The sequence below is a fragment of the Urocampus carinirostris genome, chromosome 17 (assembly GCF_059441175.1).
Source record: "Urocampus carinirostris isolate Australia breed hairy pipefish chromosome 17, RoL_Ucar_1.0, whole genome shotgun sequence".
NCBI lineage: Eukaryota > Metazoa > Chordata > Actinopteri > Syngnathiformes > Syngnathidae > Urocampus > Urocampus carinirostris.
This window is the reverse complement of record NC_142365.1, coordinates 30911530-30930180: the sequence shown is the minus strand read 5'-3', so window position 1 is coordinate 30930180 and position 18651 is coordinate 30911530. Positions and strand designations below refer to the sequence as shown.

At 38.4% G+C, this 18651-nt stretch overlaps 1 protein-coding gene across 1 annotated transcript; it reads left to right on the top strand.

The window, feature by feature from the left end:
• Nucleotides 1-1291: 1291 nt before the first annotated feature.
• Nucleotides 1292-18516, top strand: rab38b (RAB38b, member of RAS oncogene family). Its single transcript, XM_088320849.1, has 3 exons — nt 1292-3151; nt 14500-14777; nt 16615-18516. The coding sequence occupies exons 1-3, from the start codon at nt 2950-2952 to the stop codon at nt 16771-16773; spliced, it is 639 nt and encodes a 212-aa protein (XP_088176975.1). The 5' UTR covers nt 1292-2949; the 3' UTR covers nt 16774-18516.
• Nucleotides 18517-18651: the final 135 nt, after the last annotated feature.

The following is an 18651-nucleotide window of genomic DNA, read 5'->3' as shown; positions in this document are numbered from 1 at the left end:
TACGAAACGCCACCTTTGCTTGCATTTGTCATATGCTAACAAAGTAAGTTAACGAGGGTGATGTAAAATGCATGTAAAGCGGCCGAAGTAACTAACAAACTTTTCTCACTGACAACTAACTGTTCCAACAGCAGTGTAACCAGTCCCACATGCGAGTCTAGTGCTTCTGAGGAATAGACTCTCACAGTAAAACTTGAAAAGAAAATCCAGGCCCTGGAGATGTGATGCTACAGGAAACTACTAGGCATTAGCTACTTTGCTCGTGTGCCAAACATCAGAGGGCACTTTGGACCCTACAAAGAACTGTTGTCAACCGTATGCAGACGTAAACTTGAGTGGTATGGTCACGTACACAAGATCATCAGGACTGGCCAAGATAATTCTCCAGGGCACAGTCCAAGGGGGCAGGAAGAGAGGAAGACCTGAAAAGAACTGGGCCAACAACATTAAGGAATGGACTGGTGCCAGAAGAGGGCAGTGTGGAGCAGACATGGGACCAAGTCACACATGTGCAAGTCTCAAGTAAGTCTCAAGTCTTCACCTTCAAGTCCCAAGTAAGTCCCAAGTATTTTTTTCTTGGGCAAGTCAAGTCACAAGTCAAGTCCCGAGTCTTAGATTGCCAAGTCCAAGTCAAGTCACAAGTCATAAAAACAGCGACTCGAGTCGACTCGAGTCCAAGTCACTAAGTCTCAAGTCCCCATGTCTGGTGTGGAGTATATATAGTGTGGTTGTTGGTCCAGGTGTAAAGCTGCATTCATTCAATCGTTATAATAAACTAGTTACCTCAGTCAATGGCAAACATGAAAAACTTTTTCCCCATTGTTCGAGAATAAATGTGCTGTGTTTAGAAAAGCTTTAAACAGTTCCAATGAGGTTTTAGATTGATTCTCAGGGGGCAGAGCATTCCACAGCACCAGTGCCTGAGTGGAGAAAGCTCTAAAATCCTGCTGATTTCTTCTTGGCTCTTGGGATCACTAGTAGACTAGCATTTTCTGGGCCAAGGCTCCGAGCTGAAATGTGGAGAATATTAAATCTGAAAGGTATTGGGGGGCATGTCCATGCATCATTTTTTTATAAAACCAACATAACCTTAAAAAAAACATCATCCGAAATCGGAGTAATGTGATCAAACTTTCTTCATTAAAAGCATAGCTGCAGCATTTTGTTTCACCTGCAGGCTCTTAATTCTAGACTTTGGCATACATAGTTGGAAATCTGGACTAAGTTTGACATCTCTTGTATAAAGCTTTCTCCAGCTCTTTAGAAAAGAGTGTGATAGTAGTGATACCAAATTCTAAAGTATTAAGGAAAAACGTTGTTTTTGTTTTGATGATTAAGTCAGTAATCAGATGGCTTTCTAATTCATGATCTGCTTCTAATAAGAAGCAGAGTAACAAACCACATTCTAACGACAGTTGAGTCATAAAATGTTATTAATGACGCGTTACATCACTCATTGGGTCATTCTTACTATTCAGCGCCATTTCAGCATAGTAACCCTCACTGAAAAAAATGATAATATTTAACAAGAGCATTCACATTTACATTTACCTTCAAACTATAAGGAAAATGTATTGGTCCAGCTCAGGATATATACTTTTTTACTTCATCCATGACATTGGCCAATTGTGTCCTCTGTTACAGTGCATGGCAGTAACGTGGGGGCCAATACTAATGTGATGAAAAAAAAGCTAGTACACAATGATTACTGTGAAATTTTGTAAACATGTTTTTTAACCATTTTATTAAAATTACAAATAAAAACAAATATCTGAAGACGTAATGCTTAGTAGACCATAATAAAACATTGAAAAAAGGTTGTTTAAAGTGTGGCGCTTACTCTTTTTATCCTTCAATGCTTTCCTATCTCAAATATTGTTACATCAGAGTGTCGTGCGACTAAAATGCAAGCCATCAGATTCTCTATATAACTCTTGTCAGAACAATGGGTGTAATAATTCACACTGTGACACAACATATTTTAGCAGATTTTAAACATGAAAAATGCACTCTACCTGACTTGAGATGAGAAATATTATTATGAAGGAAATACAGAATGATGCTAATGACAATACATGAATTTATTAGATATTTCTCACTTATATTTGTAATAAAAGTAAATCAAACATGACTGGGGATGTAGCATTTTAGTGTAATCGTACTACAATCAGAGTGTTTTATTTAAACTTAATCAATCGATAAATACGGGCAGCACTATGGGGCAGTGGTTAGCGCATGTGCAGCACAGTTCATGTCTTGGGAGCCTCCTGCGTGGGTTCAAATCCAGCTCCAGACTTCCTGTGCAGAGTTTGTATGTTCTCCCCATGCTTGCGTAGGTTTCCTCTGGGCACTCCGGTTTCCTCCCACATTCCAAAAAACATGCATTTCAGGCGAATTGGCCAGTCTAAATTGTCCCTAGGTGGGAATGAGCAAGTGAGTTGTCTGTCCCCGTGTGCCCTGCGATTGGCTGGCAACCAGTTCAGGGTGTCCCCTGCCCACTGCCCGATGATTGCTGGGATGGGCTCCAGCACCCCCGCGACCCTAATGAGGATAAGCGGTACGGCTGATGAGATGAGATGAATCCTACATACATATATACCACTGTGTCCTGTGGTAGAAGGCAGTTAAGCATACAAGAAAATATAGTTTTTTTAAAGGTATGAGCCCACTTTTACACAAAAGATATAATTTAATGTTACTGGGACTCAAATGGCACCGAATAATGAATGACCTGTTACCCATTAGTGTGTTCCAGGAACGGGATCCACTGCAACGCTTGAGTCCAAACACTGCTTGTTGACTTTAATAATGCCTTGCTCCCCCTCCCTGCAGTAAAAATCTTAATTAGCATGGCAACAAGAGGCCAAAGTTTTTCCTTCAGCCCGAGGGAGCGCGTCTTCTCGTGGGTGTGCGCACAAGAGAGCTGGAAAGCGCAAGAGCAAGTTAGTGATGGCAAGCACCGGAAAGGAGCACCTTTACAAGGTGCTGGTCATCGGTGACCTGGGGGTGGGCAAGACCTCCATCATTCGTCGCTACGTGCACCGGACCTACTCTCACAACTACCGCGCCACCATCGGCGTTGACTTTGCACTCAAGGTGCTGCACTGGGATGGCGAAGAGACTGTGCGCCTTCAGCTATGGGACATTGCCGGTGAGTTGACAATTCCCAGTTTTCCCCCCAAACCTGTCACTGCTTCTCTGGGGGGGTTTTAGGAACTTCAATGCAACATCCTGTGAGCAACAACATATGAGGGCTACTTGTATCACTGTAATTTAAAAAAAAAAAAGGAGTAAGGGCTATATAGCAGAGAAGCAACTTAAAATTTCCTACAAAATCGGGAAAAAACAAAGAAAGAAAAAAAAGATAGTAAAAAAAGGAAATAGAGAGAGAGAGAGAGAGAGAGAGAGAGAGAGAGAGAGAGAGAGAGAGAGAGAGAGAGAGAGAGAGAGAGAGAGAGAGAGAGAGAGAGAGAGAGAGCGTAAGAGTAATAAATACTACTACAGTTGCTTTGCGAGTGGTGCCTGGCTTGGGTGACATTCATTGGACATATTTAAAACTGCAGCTCATTTTTCTCTTGCGCTTCTTTCTGTGTTGTTTGGCAAGCTGCCTGTTTGACACCTGGTAAACAAAGTTCCAACTGAATCATCCCATGACGAAGAAACAGACTAAAATACATTTGAAAATTAAATTTGAAAATGTTTTATTTTATTTTTTCTGAATTATTCTTTGGCATATGTTACCAACTAAAAAGCAGAATTGTTTTATAAAAATGGGACGAGGTTTATCAAAGTGTATTTTTCATAATAATATTTTGACTATGAGATTATACTGTAGTGAGGATACTAGGTTTACTGTTTTTCATATTTGAGACATGTAAAGGAGATTTTATACAATGCCAGAACTTTATTTTGACCAATATTGCACACTGTTGTTCATTGTTTTCATTCTAATTTTGTAACCTATGATACTGTATGAAATGAAAAGAAAGGGCTCAGGAGAGGGCCTTAAGAACAGGTTGGACTTTCTTTTGTGAAAGCTTCTCTCCCTGTTCACCTTGCAAGTTTAAAATCCATTGACGTCTTCTCTCCGTAGGTTTTGTGTTAAGCTTATCACAAGGTTAGCATATCTCAAAGCACTATTTTAAGCAATAACCTTATTTTTTGACCATTATTTATACAAAATATCTTTTTATTCATTTTTCCCAAGTTGAAATTGACAAAAAATGTCAACGCCCGCTGCTCATGTGAGATTTCTTGATGTAATTGTTTAAAAAATGAGAGAAATTGTGTTCGTGCGCCCATTGTGGGACAATTGATACAGCACGCATTAGCCAGGTTAGCAATGCGCTCTTTGTCCATCTTGCATGCAGCGTGACATTCACTCATGCGTGAGACTCGTGACCTGCGCTTACAAAAATGCTGCACCATTAAAACACACCATCTTGAAATTCACACAAAAAACGGTCATAGTTTTAACGATGGTTTGAAATAAGATATGAGTATATAACCATAGTCTTTTTCGATAAAAATATGTTTTCCCGATAAAAGTTACCAGAACAGTCCTTTTAATTAACTCTTTAACAAACAAAGTAACAATATTTCGGACTTAATGGTGCTATATGCAACTTCCAAAATATTCCTCTTGCCGAAGCAATCCTCTGGCTCTTTTGCTGCGCGTTCAAGTATGTGAAATTCATATGGTTGTATATACTCTTCCTCTTTCATCTATTTGGGTTTTTAGATTGGCATTTGGACTGTTTTTGAATTAAGCAATAAGTAATATCACTGTCTCCCAATAACCCCCACCACTGTGCTCTATATACACTGGACCAAAAGCAATATTGGTATTGCTTTGGCTTTGCAAGGTTTACAGTCTTTTTGTTTTGTTTTTATTTCAGGAAAACATTGAACACATAAAAAAAAGATTGTTCAGTTATCAAGTTGTTATGATTTTATCAAAGTGTTATTTTTTTCTATGTGTAGCAATGATCAAACTATCTTTTTGTTGAATTGAATCAAATTGTTCCTCAAAGCGGCACGGCTGGGTGCTTAGCATGCAGCCTATGTTGCAGAAGTCCACGGTTCAACTCCTGCCACAGCAGTTTCCCTGGGTGGCGTTTGCATGTTCTTCTCGTGCCTGCGTGGATTTCATCCGGACATCCGATTTCATCCCACATTCAAAAAACATGCATGTCAGGTTAATTGGCCCGTCCACATTGGCCTTAGGTGTGCATGCGCAAGCGGGAGTATTTACTGTCTCTATGTTCCCTGCGACTGGCTAGCGACCTGTTCAGAGTGTCCCCTGCCCACTGCCTGAAGATAGCTGGGACGGGTTCCAGCACCCCCTGCAACCCTACTGAGCATAAGCGGCTCAGAAAATGGATGGATGGATGAATTGTACTCAAAGAAAAAAAATAAACATCATTTTATCAAAAAGCAGCGTGTATGAGTGTGGGTGTTTACAGTTTGTTCTGTGGGTTTTAACCAGTAAGTTTCTCAACAGTAAAAATATATTGTTGAATGAGCTTTCATATAAAGGATTCCTAAGCGATCTACAGCCAAAAACGGTGTATGTGTATTAATAATATGCTTTATCGGCGAAAATTATTGGTCTTCACCTTTAAAGGTGTAGAGTGTGTTATTTGACCACTAAATGTCTCTTTATTGTGTAGTGCAACCAAAAACAAGTGCTACAAGGTACAAGGAAGAATACAAAGATTTCAAGTGACAAAAATGCGTGATTCTACTTTTGTGCACAGCCTTTTTGATGCTTTTGGGACCTCGGAAGAGCAAGATAGCGAACAATTATATATACAGTATATATATATATGGAGACATACCCTATATATATATATATATATATATATATATATAGGGTATGTCTCCAGGTTTGGCCTCTTAGCCAAATATTTTAATCCAATGCGGCTAGTCTTAACGAAGGATCAACCGATATGGGTTTTTCAGGACCGATCCCAGGTATTAGTATTAAGAAGAGCCCGATAACCGATATTTGGAGCTTATATTCATTTGCTTTAAAAGCTTACAAATTTTCTTAAGACATTTCTAGTCATGGTCACACTAGCATTGGCATCTAACATTGCTTGATTAAATCATTGAAAATTTGAGAAATACTGCACTGCAAAGAAATGCTTTTGTCTTATTTAAGTGTTTTTTTCTTTGATTTTGCAGTTGTCAGCAATACGTGCCCTTCTGTTACATTTTAAGCATTGCAAGTGACAAATCTATTGTCATTGTAACATGTAAAATGCACAACAAAGGCAACATTTATTTTTTGTACAGACTAAAAATAGAGTGATAATGAGACAAAATTGACTGCTTGTTCCTCTGTCGTTTTTTACACATCTTGTAATTTAGTAGTTAGAATTGGGTGTTTGCAGCACTGTGAACCTGGTTTGATTCCTGTTGCATCCAACAGCAAAGTTTTATCTTGGAAAAAGTGAGACAGGATTATATAGCGTTTTCTAATCACAAATTCGAGGCGTGGGTTATACATGAGTCCTGATTTTACACCATCAAATACAGTATATCTAGAAAATATCATAACAGTTTTTGAGACTTTGGAGGGACCAATTAACCCCGATGCCCCGCCGGAATCTCCCTATGATATGGGAAACACTGATGTGTAAAAGCGTGAATATCCTGTCACATGTTAACCAATGATTCAGCCGCCTGCTCATTTGTTTGGCAGATAAGAAATGTAAGAGGCATAACTGTGATAAACCAGCTCTTTTGCACACACACAAATAAACAGAGGCAGCTCTTGTGCAAATAGTCATTGTTCGTGTCAACAAGCTTGGCCTGTGTGGAGTGCAGGAATGTGTTGCAACAACATCTGCACGACAACCTCCATTACTGTGCAGAAAACAGTGTGTGCCTTCATGTGTGTCATTAAAGTTTAGGAGATTTTGGGGGACCTGACAAGTAGTATATTGTTTCTTTCACGGTAAAAAATAGAAACATAAGGAAAATAGGAAGAAATCATATACATTTCTTGATTATCAAGTGCAGGGGTCGCCAACTTTATCAAAGCTATGAGAAACTTTTTTGTTACTGATAAGCGAATGGCTACCAGATTGATATGCATTTCTGAAATAACATGTTGTTACTATTTTCCTACCAGTATTGGCCCCAATACTTTAAAATAGTATTTAGGTATGGTTATTCAATTCTTATTTCAAAAAGTAACCGAGTTAGTAACAGAATTACTCTATGGCAAAAGTAACTATTTACCAGGGAAAGTAACTACTTCCTTATGTCAAAGAACTTAAAATTTTCTGAGCAGTATTCGGGTCAGTCAAATACTGTAGAGAAGAAGAGATAGGTAATTGCGATATAGAAACGGATTGATCCTACACTTGAAGTGTAACAAAAACAAACATTAAACAATATCATAAAATTATGATAACCATGTACATAAACATGCACAAAAATGTTTGTTAAAACAAACAAAAACGTACATAAACACAAACAAAAACATACAGTTACTCACACAAAACGTGCATAATCTTGCCCAAGAACGCACACAAACACACACAATGTACATGAACACGCACGAACACGTAAATAAACACACAAAATGTACATGAACACACACAAACACGTAAATAAACACACAAAATGTACATGAACACGCACGAACACGTAAATAAACACACAAAACGTATTTATACACACACGGAAATATACGTAAACACACAAATACACAAAAATGTAAGTAACTACACACGTGAAATTGTATGCACGAAAACATCCGCACCAAAACGTGCGCAGGAAAACATGCGCATGATAACTCACGCACAAAAATGCAAACACGAATACGTAAACATGAAAATGCACGTAAACATGCACAAAAACCTATGTAACGCATTGCTTTTGACTGTCAGTAATGGTAACGGTGTTCTAAGGGCGTAAAAATTATTAGTTCGATTACCCCACTACTGAAAAAAATAACGCCGTTGCATAAAAGTGTTTTTTTTTTATAACTACAGTAGAACCTTGGTTCTCGACCATAATCCGTTCCAGAACCCTGTTCGAAAACCGATTTGTTCGATCACCGAAATCATTTTTCCCATTAAAAATAATGTAAATCATTTTAATCCGTTCCAACACCCTGAATGTTTACCTAGAATGTTTAACGAAAACAGAAAGCTAACCCAGGCTAATCGTACGTCCGCGTTATCGTAATCTTCCGTACGAAAGATTACGCTAACATGAACGTGTAAAAATAAAAAAATCAGGTCGTTTACAAGTCATTTAGCACCCGGGTCTCCACAACAAGTGGTGAGCGGTCAATTGGAAAAGGGGCTCTGTTCCAACACCCTGAAAGTTGGGCTCCGTTCCAACACCCTGAATGTTTACCTCGAATGTTCAACGTAAACAAAGCTAACTCAGGCTAATCGTACGTTCGCGTTATCGTAATCTTCCGTACGAAAGATTACGCTAACATGAATGTGTAAAAATTTAAAAAAAGGATCAAGAAAATAATTATGAATAGGATTTCTTACCTGTGTGGTGGTCAGCAGAAGGTGCAGATGGACGGTGGTGCTATTATTTCTTTCTTGAATGCAATAGTTGTACGCACTACTTTTCTTTTTTCACCTGTAGCAACTTTGCTGCTTGCACTGACTTTCTTCGGAGGCATAATTAGGGGCTAAAACACTTCGTACACCAATATTAAAAGCGAAAGCAAAACGAAGCACGTCCGCACGCAATAACAGTTGGTCACGAAAAGAGCGATCTACACCCGTACGCAGCTCAGCATCGCACCCTAGCGTACGCACTCACGCATCACCGGCCTTCGAACTCCGATTTTTTGACCGAACAGCGAAGCAAGAATTTCTCAAAATTTTGGGTCGGACTCCGATTTGTTCGAACTGAGAGGCGTTCGAAAACAAGGTTCCACTGTATGTGATTACTATGTACAATTACCAGGTTGTTTTTATTGGAGGTTAAATAGGCTCAGTCCGCCACCAAAGATCAGGTAGAAATCAAATTTCCAAGAAAATCCCCATGACCCACAAATATGTTTTTAGAACCAGTCCGCGGGCTACTCAAGTGCTATTATGGGGCTACTCAGGTTCTCTTAAGGGGCTATCTGGTACCCACGGCTATCACTTTGGAGACCCCTTGTGTAGTAAAACCAAAACAAGTGCTATAAAAACTCAAAGAAGAATACAAACTACAATGACTCAAGGTGACCTTCTTTTTGGCGAGAATCCTGAAATGAAATAAAATAAATACAATTTTCTTGACCTACGAGTATTTAAAAAAAGAATGCATATGTATGTGATAATTCATGTCTTTTTGTTTTTATTCCAATCACTTGGAGGTTCTGAATAATACGCAATGCAACTTTAATTCAGGATTTTGCAACATTTTTAATTTCATTATTAAGTATTACTACATTTTACTTACATCTTGTTTTTGTAGAAAAGTAACACAAATAATGCTTAAAGCAAAAAATATATGGCGCTGGAAATAAACCATTTTCCCTCATTCTTTTCATGCTTTTATATATTTTGTATTTTTGCTATTCAAATGGGGTTTTTTTACCGCTAGAAGATGGTGAATAATATACTAAGTCTACTAAATTTGTCACCTGATTTTAAAGTTTTACTACATTTTTTCTTGTTTCTCTGGAAAAATAACACAAATATTTTTTTATATGAGCAAAATTATCTACCAGTAAAAATAAACTATGTTAACCAAGTTGTCTTTATTCTTGTATGTATCTATATATTTTGTAAGATAAGAAATGAATCAATATCTTCTAAACAATATGCAAGATTATTACTTTTTTTTTAATTTCTTATTTTTTTGGCGCAGTAACAAATATTTTTCCTCCCACATTCCCACAAATTGTCCCTAGGTGTGAATGAGCAAGCAAATTGTCTGTCCCTAAGTGCCCTGCGACTGGCTGGCAACCAGTTCAGGGTGTCCCCTGCCCACAGCCCGAAGACAGCTGGAATGGGCTCCAGCACCCCCGCGACCATACTGATGCATGAGGGTGCAGATAATGGATAGATGGTAGTACATCATGAGCAAGTACCTTGTATATAAAAAGAAGAAAATAATCTGCAATAATACTTAAAATGGGCAAATTATGTCTGCCAGTGGAATATCTATACTTCTTTTTGGCAAGAAAATATGAATAATATCATAACATGATATTGGCAGCACGGCGGCGCAGTGGTTAGCGCGTGTGTGGCACAGTTCTGAGGTCGTGGGAACCTCCTGCGTGGGTTCAAATCCAGCTACCGGCCTTACTGTGCGGAGTTTGTATGTTTTCCCCGTGCTTGCGTGGGTTTCCTCCGGGCACTCCGGTTTCCTCCCACATTCCAAAGACATGCATTTCAGGTGAATTGGCCGGTCCAAATTGTCCCTAGGTGTGACTGAGCGAGTGAGTTGTCTGTCCACGTGTGCCCTGCGATTGGCTGGCAACCAGTTCAGGGTGTCCCCTGCCCACTGCCCGGAGACAGCTGGGATGGGCTCCAGCACCCCCACGACCCTAATAAGGATAAGCGGTACAGCAAATGAGATGAAATAATATGATATTTTTTGGAATGAAGTTGGTGTTGATTTTTTTACCACTAAGTAATGGACAATTTCCCTTTAAAACACAACAGCTGAATTTATTTTCGGAGAATGAACATTTTCCAGGAAAAAGTTAACAATTTAATGCAAATAAAGGTGTAGTGTTTTTTGTGTGATAAGTGCCTGTGGCGTTAAAGTTGAACAAGTAGGGGAAAAACAAGAATGAAAAAAAAGGAAACATCGGTCAGACCATGCAAAGTTCCAAGAAAAAGCTCATACACACATAAGTCACAAGTCCAGCTAAAAAAATTAAATAGAGTGTCTTTGTAAAAGAAATATTCTATTGCTTATTGTGTTTCATTATCAGGTTTGTTTCCTTTTTACAGAAATCAGGTTCCAATACAAAATATGCAGTTTTTTATAAACAAATGTCAGATCTTTGAAGAAAAAATGTCAGTGATACCAAAGAAAAATTACAATCCTGTAAAAAAAAAAAAACATCCTAAAATGTAACCCCTTAATATTCCTGTACAATTCACCTGGAATCCCAATCCAAGACGTACCCGTTTGGAGAATATATACGTCTTTGGTTTATTTTGAAGGTTAATAAAACTGAAATAATTTCTGCAAGTGCTTCTAACATTGATTAATTTAAGATGGAACACGCTGAAACGGTTTATTCTCGCCTGAATTGTAATTTTGTTTCCAATCAAATGCCGGCAGATAAGTGTAGCATGGGCATCTGGAAAACAGTTAAGACTGTTAAATGTCAAATCTGATCACAATCTGAGAAAGTAAATATTGTATTTTACAATTTTTTCTAAATATATGTCAAACCTTTCCTAAAAGTGGCCATTTGAAGCCCTAAGCCTTTGCAACTTGCCAATTCTAAGATATTGTGAAAGAGTCGTAAATGTTTGGCTTTTCTTTCTAGAAATCGATCCATGATTGTGCACACTTGCCTGTGATAATTGCACATAAAAATCGATCTTGGGTTGCATTTATTTTTGGCTCGGATTTGAATACAGTAAAATTGCGTAAAATTACATTGGGAATATAATTTTGCCAAACAATTTGTCAATCAGCATTTGAATCTTTCACAATTGGGTGATGACTTTTGAAGCTGAAATAGTAACGTTGTTTTTTTGTTTTTGTTTTTTTTCAATAAAGGTCCTTATAGGTTGTCACAGGCTAAAGACGATGAAAAAAATGCATTTTTTGAACTGTCTTCTAAAAATTCACCCTCCCTGAAAGCTTTGAAGCATTGCGACCTCGTAGCTTGCCTTTGTAGAATACTCATTTAACTCAAGGGGTCTCAAGAAAAAGCACTGCTGTGCCTTTAAAACAGCTTCCAGTTGCTTTACTTTTTCACAACGTTCGTTTACAGTTAGCTTTTGTAGTGAGATTTTTTTTGTCCACTTGGAAGCTATGTCCCTCAGACTCACCTTTCCTTTTTTATTTAGAGCCGCCATGTTAGAAATAGGGCGGGCTAAAATTCTCACAGAAAGCCAAGGGCAAGGTGGCCAAAGGGTCACTGCCATCATCTGGTAAAATTGTGATTATTTTTTTTTTTTTAAATATTTTTGTTTTATTGCGGTCAACATTACTAGCGGCCCACATATTTTTCATTCATGAGAGAGGCCGTGGGCCACTAAAAAATTCACGGGGCTTAACTGGCCCCTGGGTCGAACTTTGAACAAACCTTGTTTAAGTTTTGATGCAAGGATATGTGGCATGATGCATTTCAGTGACTGGTGTAGAGTATTTGCTTTATATTATATTCATTTAATTCACAATCGAATTCGGTGGTTACCGATTCGGCCAGTAAGTAGTGAGCATGGTTTCCCACCCAAATTAATTTGACATAGCCTCATATTGTGTATAGCATTTATCATTTGAAGAAGCAATACTCTAATCATATTTTAATTTTAGTTTGTATTATTGTTCTTGGCATCTAAAATAATGATCGTTTAAAACAAACTCGCAGCCCGGGGGCCAATTGCGGCCCTCAGGATCATTGTTGGAAGCACCCACCTTACTATAAAAGTTAAAGGTAGCGTATTATTTCATCACTAGATGTCACTGTATTCTATTATGCAAAAAAAAAAATGGAGTACTAGAAATAACAAGTAGAATACAATTTTTTTGGGGGGGACAAGCCTTTTGCCAGGTTTTTTTTTTTTTTCAGGTACCTGTAGCAGCAAGACGGACAAATATATTTATGAAGCTTTTTGGCTAGTTTTTTACATGTTTTGCATGCTATCTAGCTAACCTTTGACCTTTTTTGCAAGTTCTCAAGCTAAATTTAGGCCTAATTTTCTTATTCTTAGTCTTTTTACTCTTTTAGCTAGTATCTAGCTCCCTTTTAGATTTTTGCCTGTTTTTCTTTTTAGCTAACTATCAACCAACTTTTTTTTTTAGCTTCAAAAAGATCCCTAGCCCTTCAGCTAAAGCACACTTTTTAAGCCATTAATTTACTGGTCAGGCCCCCAGGAGAATGGTATTTTTTACCACATGCCCCTTTTGTGAAAACTAATTTGACGCCCCTGATGTAGTTTTACTGAAAACGAGTTCTACTAAGCACAAGGAAGAATACCAACAATATAGATTCAAAGTGACCAACCTGCACCATTTTATTTTCTATTTTTTTCATCCAGCCTTTCACAAGGTTTGGGTTTTTTGAGGGGTATCCACAACAGAAAGATGCAAGACAATCATGTCAGCCCCCTCTTAGGTGAGCCTCATTTTATTTTAAATGGATACAAACCCCATTTACCTACAGGTATTTAAAAGAAATGCATGTTTATATGATAGTTCTTGTGTTTTTGATTATTCTGAAAATAAATGTTTTTTATTTGAATGAATGAGGATTGATTTTTTTTTTTACCACTACGAGGCGCTAAATAAGACCCAATGTTCTTTTAAGTCTTGTTTTGTTTTAACAATTTTTTTTTGGGGGGGGGGATGAAATAAACACTCAGCTAAAATAAAACAATGTTTTCGTGTTCATGTCAGGTTTCCCATGTTAAAAGTTGTAATATTGAGGGTTTGTAAGGGTGCTTAAAACCCTCGCAAATGCTTCAATTTAAATGTGTTTTCAAGGTTAGGAAAATGCCTGAATTTCGGTGAAGTGCTTGAAAATGTTTAAAATGATTTCCATTGCGGTGTTTCCTGGCAGTCCTACTTAGTAGAGCACGCTTTTAAATGAAGCAAAGTTTTAAAAAGTGTGTAAAATGATACCCGATGGTGGCTCCAGTCTTCATTATCGAGTTGTCATGTTATGCGTTATTGCCCGCTACGATTGCCTCCTGGAGGAGACGTTTATCAGACAAGTCATGGGAATTCTTGTTTTTTTTTCTAGTCAGCTCTTTTGGCTCCCAAACAGCTCCTCAGATTTTTTTTTTTAATGATATATTATCAACTATAATGACGTATTACGCACCAAACTATTTTGCAATCAGTAATTTCATATGTCTTGCAGGGGATGCCTGCAAAACACCTGAAACATTAAAAAAATATTCAAAGATGTACAAAAAAAATTAAAATAGAAAACAATTTTAGCTTTTTACACACTCAACAGATGTAAACAAGTTTGCCGTAACCAAGCTGCATGCACATTGTTGAAGCAATGGCAGAATTCATGTCACATTGTAGCAGCCCATTGGCGCAAAAGATTGTAGATCATAGATAGGAACAGCTCTCAAAATAGCACAGACGTGTTATGTTATGTGTTTTGTGTTAGAGGCAAGATTGCAACTTTATTTTAGTCATCCAATTTAAAGAAAATAGATGTTCTTTTGATCAGCGGTAGATTTCTTCCTTTGAAGGCACTGGAAAAATTTTAAAAATGGCCTTGAAAGTGCTCGAAAAGTGCTAGAATTTGGCCGTGACAAAAGGTCTTTTGATATATTTTTTACATATTTGTTATTGCGGATTGTTCGGCAGGCCAGGAGCGCTTCGGGAACATGACGCGAGTGTACTACCGCGAGGCGACAGGGGCCTTCATCGTGTTCGACGTGACTCGACCAAGCACCTTCGAGGCGGTTCTCAAGTGGAAGGCCGACTTGGACTCCAAACTGATGCTATCCGACGGCCGCGGCGTTTCCACCGTGCTGCTGGCCAACAAATGCGAGCAGGGCCACGAACTCCCCACTAACGGAGTCAAGATGGAGCAGTTCTGCAAGGAGCACGGATTTGCTGGATGCTTTCAGACCTCCGCCAAGGTTGCCTTTTGACTATTTTCAAACTTGGAGATGATGTACATTAAACGGGGGATTTAAGCTTTAGAGCTTTTGGGGTGCTGAGCACCCAGAGTGTCTTGCTGGTTAAAAAGATATTTTTAATTTTACTTAAAGTGATTTAGGATTATTCAACCCCATTGGGCGTTACCTGAGGGGTGGGGGAGAGGCATATTTTGAAAACTGGAGGAGGTGGTGAGAGCAGTCTGAAATTAAAAAAAAAGACAAACAAAGAATAAAATATAAAAGGAAAAGAGATAAAAAGAAGAAAATAACCTAACAAGAAAAAAAGAAGAAAAAGCCGGGGGGATAAATGGATTAAAATTAAGATGTTCAAAGATTGTGGAATGTTTTTATCAAAACTTTTTTGTAGGAAACCCGACTTGGCCCAACCTCACCAAGACCCTAGCTCTAGTGGTAAATTGAGTTTGAGACTCGTGAATTGAACATGAACATGCTGCTTTTTTTACAGCAAAAAATGCGATTGCACATGCCGGTGCTGCGAGGATGACCGCACACATTTGCTTACACACACGCAACAATTAAGCTAGGCTGATCATTTTTACATTCAATGCAGGTAACATGAGTAATGTCTGTGGATGATAAGAAAGTCATGGTGCTAAAATAGTCTTTCTACATAACTACTGTATAACATACTCTCACCGTAATTCACCAGAACCACCATAGACTCCGTCGCTATGCCGCAAGGGAGACTAGAAGAGCGAAAAAGGAGCGCTGCCTAGAATCTAATCGACTCACCCAGCATGCAGTAACAGTGAAAATAACAAACTGGCATGCTGTGAAATCTCCTTTTCAGTTGTCACATATTAAAAACACAATAGACTTATTGTTTCCCTCATTGTATTGAACAGAAACAAACAATTATATCAATTATTGTAAATCCCCCAGTGTTTAATATTTGACCAATAGATAGTAATGTTGTCTAATTATTGCAGACGAAAACCAGTGCCCCAGCAAGCAGCAAGACGTAAAAAAAATTGCGGCGACCTTAGGTATGGATTCCACTATGTAAAAAAAATGCAAATTTCTTGAACTATACTTTTTGTAAAAATGAACATTGGTATTATATAGTTCATGTATATTTTCCTATTATTCACATTGATTTTTTTTTTTTTTTTTACTGAATGAAGGTTTTTGGGTACCACTAGAAGGCACAGGATACTACACAATACAGTATTCCTTTAAGCATTACAGGATGCCAGTAAGATGGAATACACATCATGATGCAGAAAAAGTCTTCCTTATTTAATCCCTATTCTTGGTTTTCTTTCAAATGGTACCAGCCAAGATCCTGTCTTCCTCTGTTTCTTATCCTTTTCTTATCCATGTTTTGTGTTTGAATTAAGTTTCCCTCTGTAGATCATTCTTAACAAAATTCCTTAAATCCTGGGGTCGTAAGCCGGGATGGGAGAGCAGATGTGGTCGGGATCAAAACAGGTAGTAGCCGGAGACAAACGGGAGCAAAAACGGGACAGGGCCGAAAAAGACTTGCCATGTATAAACAGAGGTTTGCAGACGGACTGACCACAGGAGAGTGACAGGACTGGGTTTAAATAGGGACAGGGAGCCAATCAGAGCCCAGAGCGGTTGGCGCCAAAGCGGGCACAGGTGGTTTACATCGGTAATCATGACATTCTCATTCATTTTCCTGATAAAATGATCTAAAAACAAATGTCATGCTCCAAAAAGGCGAGACATGATTGAATCGATTATTCGTTCAAATAAAGTACTGACCACCCAAATTTTGCCACATATTATAAAGAGAAAGGAAATGACAATTTTTTTCTCGTACTTGCCACAGGACAACCTAAACATTGATGAGGCGGCCAACTTTCTGGTGAAGCAAATTATGGCAACCGAGCACGCCTTCCTGAGGAGAGCCGCGGAACCCCATACCGTCACGCCGCGACTCGACCGACAAAATCGCCGATTGGACGGATGCGCCGGATGCTTTAAATGAACTCAAAAGGACATTTCTTTCTCCCATTAACTTATTCGTCATATTTTGACTACTGACTCTGAGGGAAGAGTTGTAGTATTTATTCATCTAGCTTTTAGATCAGAATTTGTATAATACTGTATTATATATTAGATATCAGCAAAGGCATCAGTTTTTAAACTATTTACCCCCGCAAAGTCCTTACCCAGATTGCATCATCAATTGTGTTATCAAAAGTGTTTCTAAAAAAAAAAGGAAGTAGTTTTAAATTTCTTAATTATTGTATTTTCTAAAATATAAGTCAGAGTTTTTTGTTTTTGTTTTTTTTTTTAGTTTGGTTGGGCCTGCGATCTATACTCTGGTGACATTAGAAGCGAAAAAAGTAAGAAGCGTAATGTTGACCTCCCGAGTAGGCGGAGTTGTTTTCCGGTAAAAGTGAAACAGAGGATGAAGGTTAATGGATTTCATGATTTGGAGTGAAGCAGATAGCTTGGTAATCAAGTTCTTCATGCCAGAGTTATCTGATTAACTCTAAATATTTTAGGCAATCACAGCACGGCGGCTGAGTGGTTAGCGCGTCCGCGGCACAGTTCTGAGGTCATGAAATCGAACCTTCCTGTGTGAAGTTTCCATGTTCTCCCCCGTGCTTGCACTGTGTTCTGAGGTCATGAGATTGAATCTTCCTGTGTGAAGTTTGCATGTTCTCCCCCATGCCTGCACTGTGGTTTCCGCCCACATTTTAAAAACAGGCATGAAAGGGTTAATTGGACAGATCATTAGCAAGTGAGTTGTCCGTCTCTGTGTGCCCTGCGACTGACTGGCAACCGGTTTGGAGTGTCCCCTGCCCACTGCCCGAAGATGGCTGGGATTGGCTCCAGCACTCCCGCGACCCTGCTGAGGATGAGCGGTGCAGATAATGGATGGAAGTTAGGCGATTACTGACAAGCGTGTCTAAGATATGCACCTACGTGTAACGTTAGTATACCATGTTTTCTATTTTATTTTAATTTTAAATTGCCTTTCAAAATGACATGTATGCTTTTGGTGTTGGATTTGATCAAATATATTTCCCGCCAAAATGTAAATTATAGTCCGACTGTGCGACTTATATCTGTTCTTTCCTTCTTACCTATGGATATTTTGGCTAGTGCGACTTGTACCTCAGAGAGACTTATAATTTGGAAAATACAGTAAAAAGGCAATTGAATTTTGAATTCCATACTCCATTTTCCACAATCACACACTGCCACTGAATCTCATTTACAAATATTGTCCAGATGCTTGCAGGAACGATATACCTGTATGGTCAAATAAAAAGTTTTGATAGGATCTGGAACGCCACCGGAAGGCGCGAACCGCACATTTGTTCCTAATTATCCTTACCCTTTATAATCACTGCTTGGACAGAACACAGGGTTGGTAATTTAATTTCCACTGCCACACTTGTTTTTTGTTTTGTTTTTGTTTTCGATGTCTTGTTTGGACATTTTGTTAGTAGTTTAGTGTGTTTCTTATTTGGATCATGTCAGGTTTGGTTTTGTGTTGACATTTTTTTGTTTTGTGACCCAATTTGTGTTATTTATTGTGTTTCTGTTTTTGTCACTAATTACCGGCCTTATTTTGAACACCCCTCCCTCGGATCCTAACAAGTTTATTGTAATATTATTGGGACCATGCAGTCACATATAAAAAAGTATGTGGGTAAAATTGCACTTGAGTGCTGATTCTGTTTCAATTTATTGCAAAAAAAGGTTAACAAAAACTGAAATAGCAATCTATTTGAATGTTAAAAACTGTCCTTAAAATATTAATACATTAGTGATTAACGAATGAACTGTGTTTGATTGCATTTTGTGTTGCCAATGGTAAATTCACCCCACCTGACTAAAAATACAATTA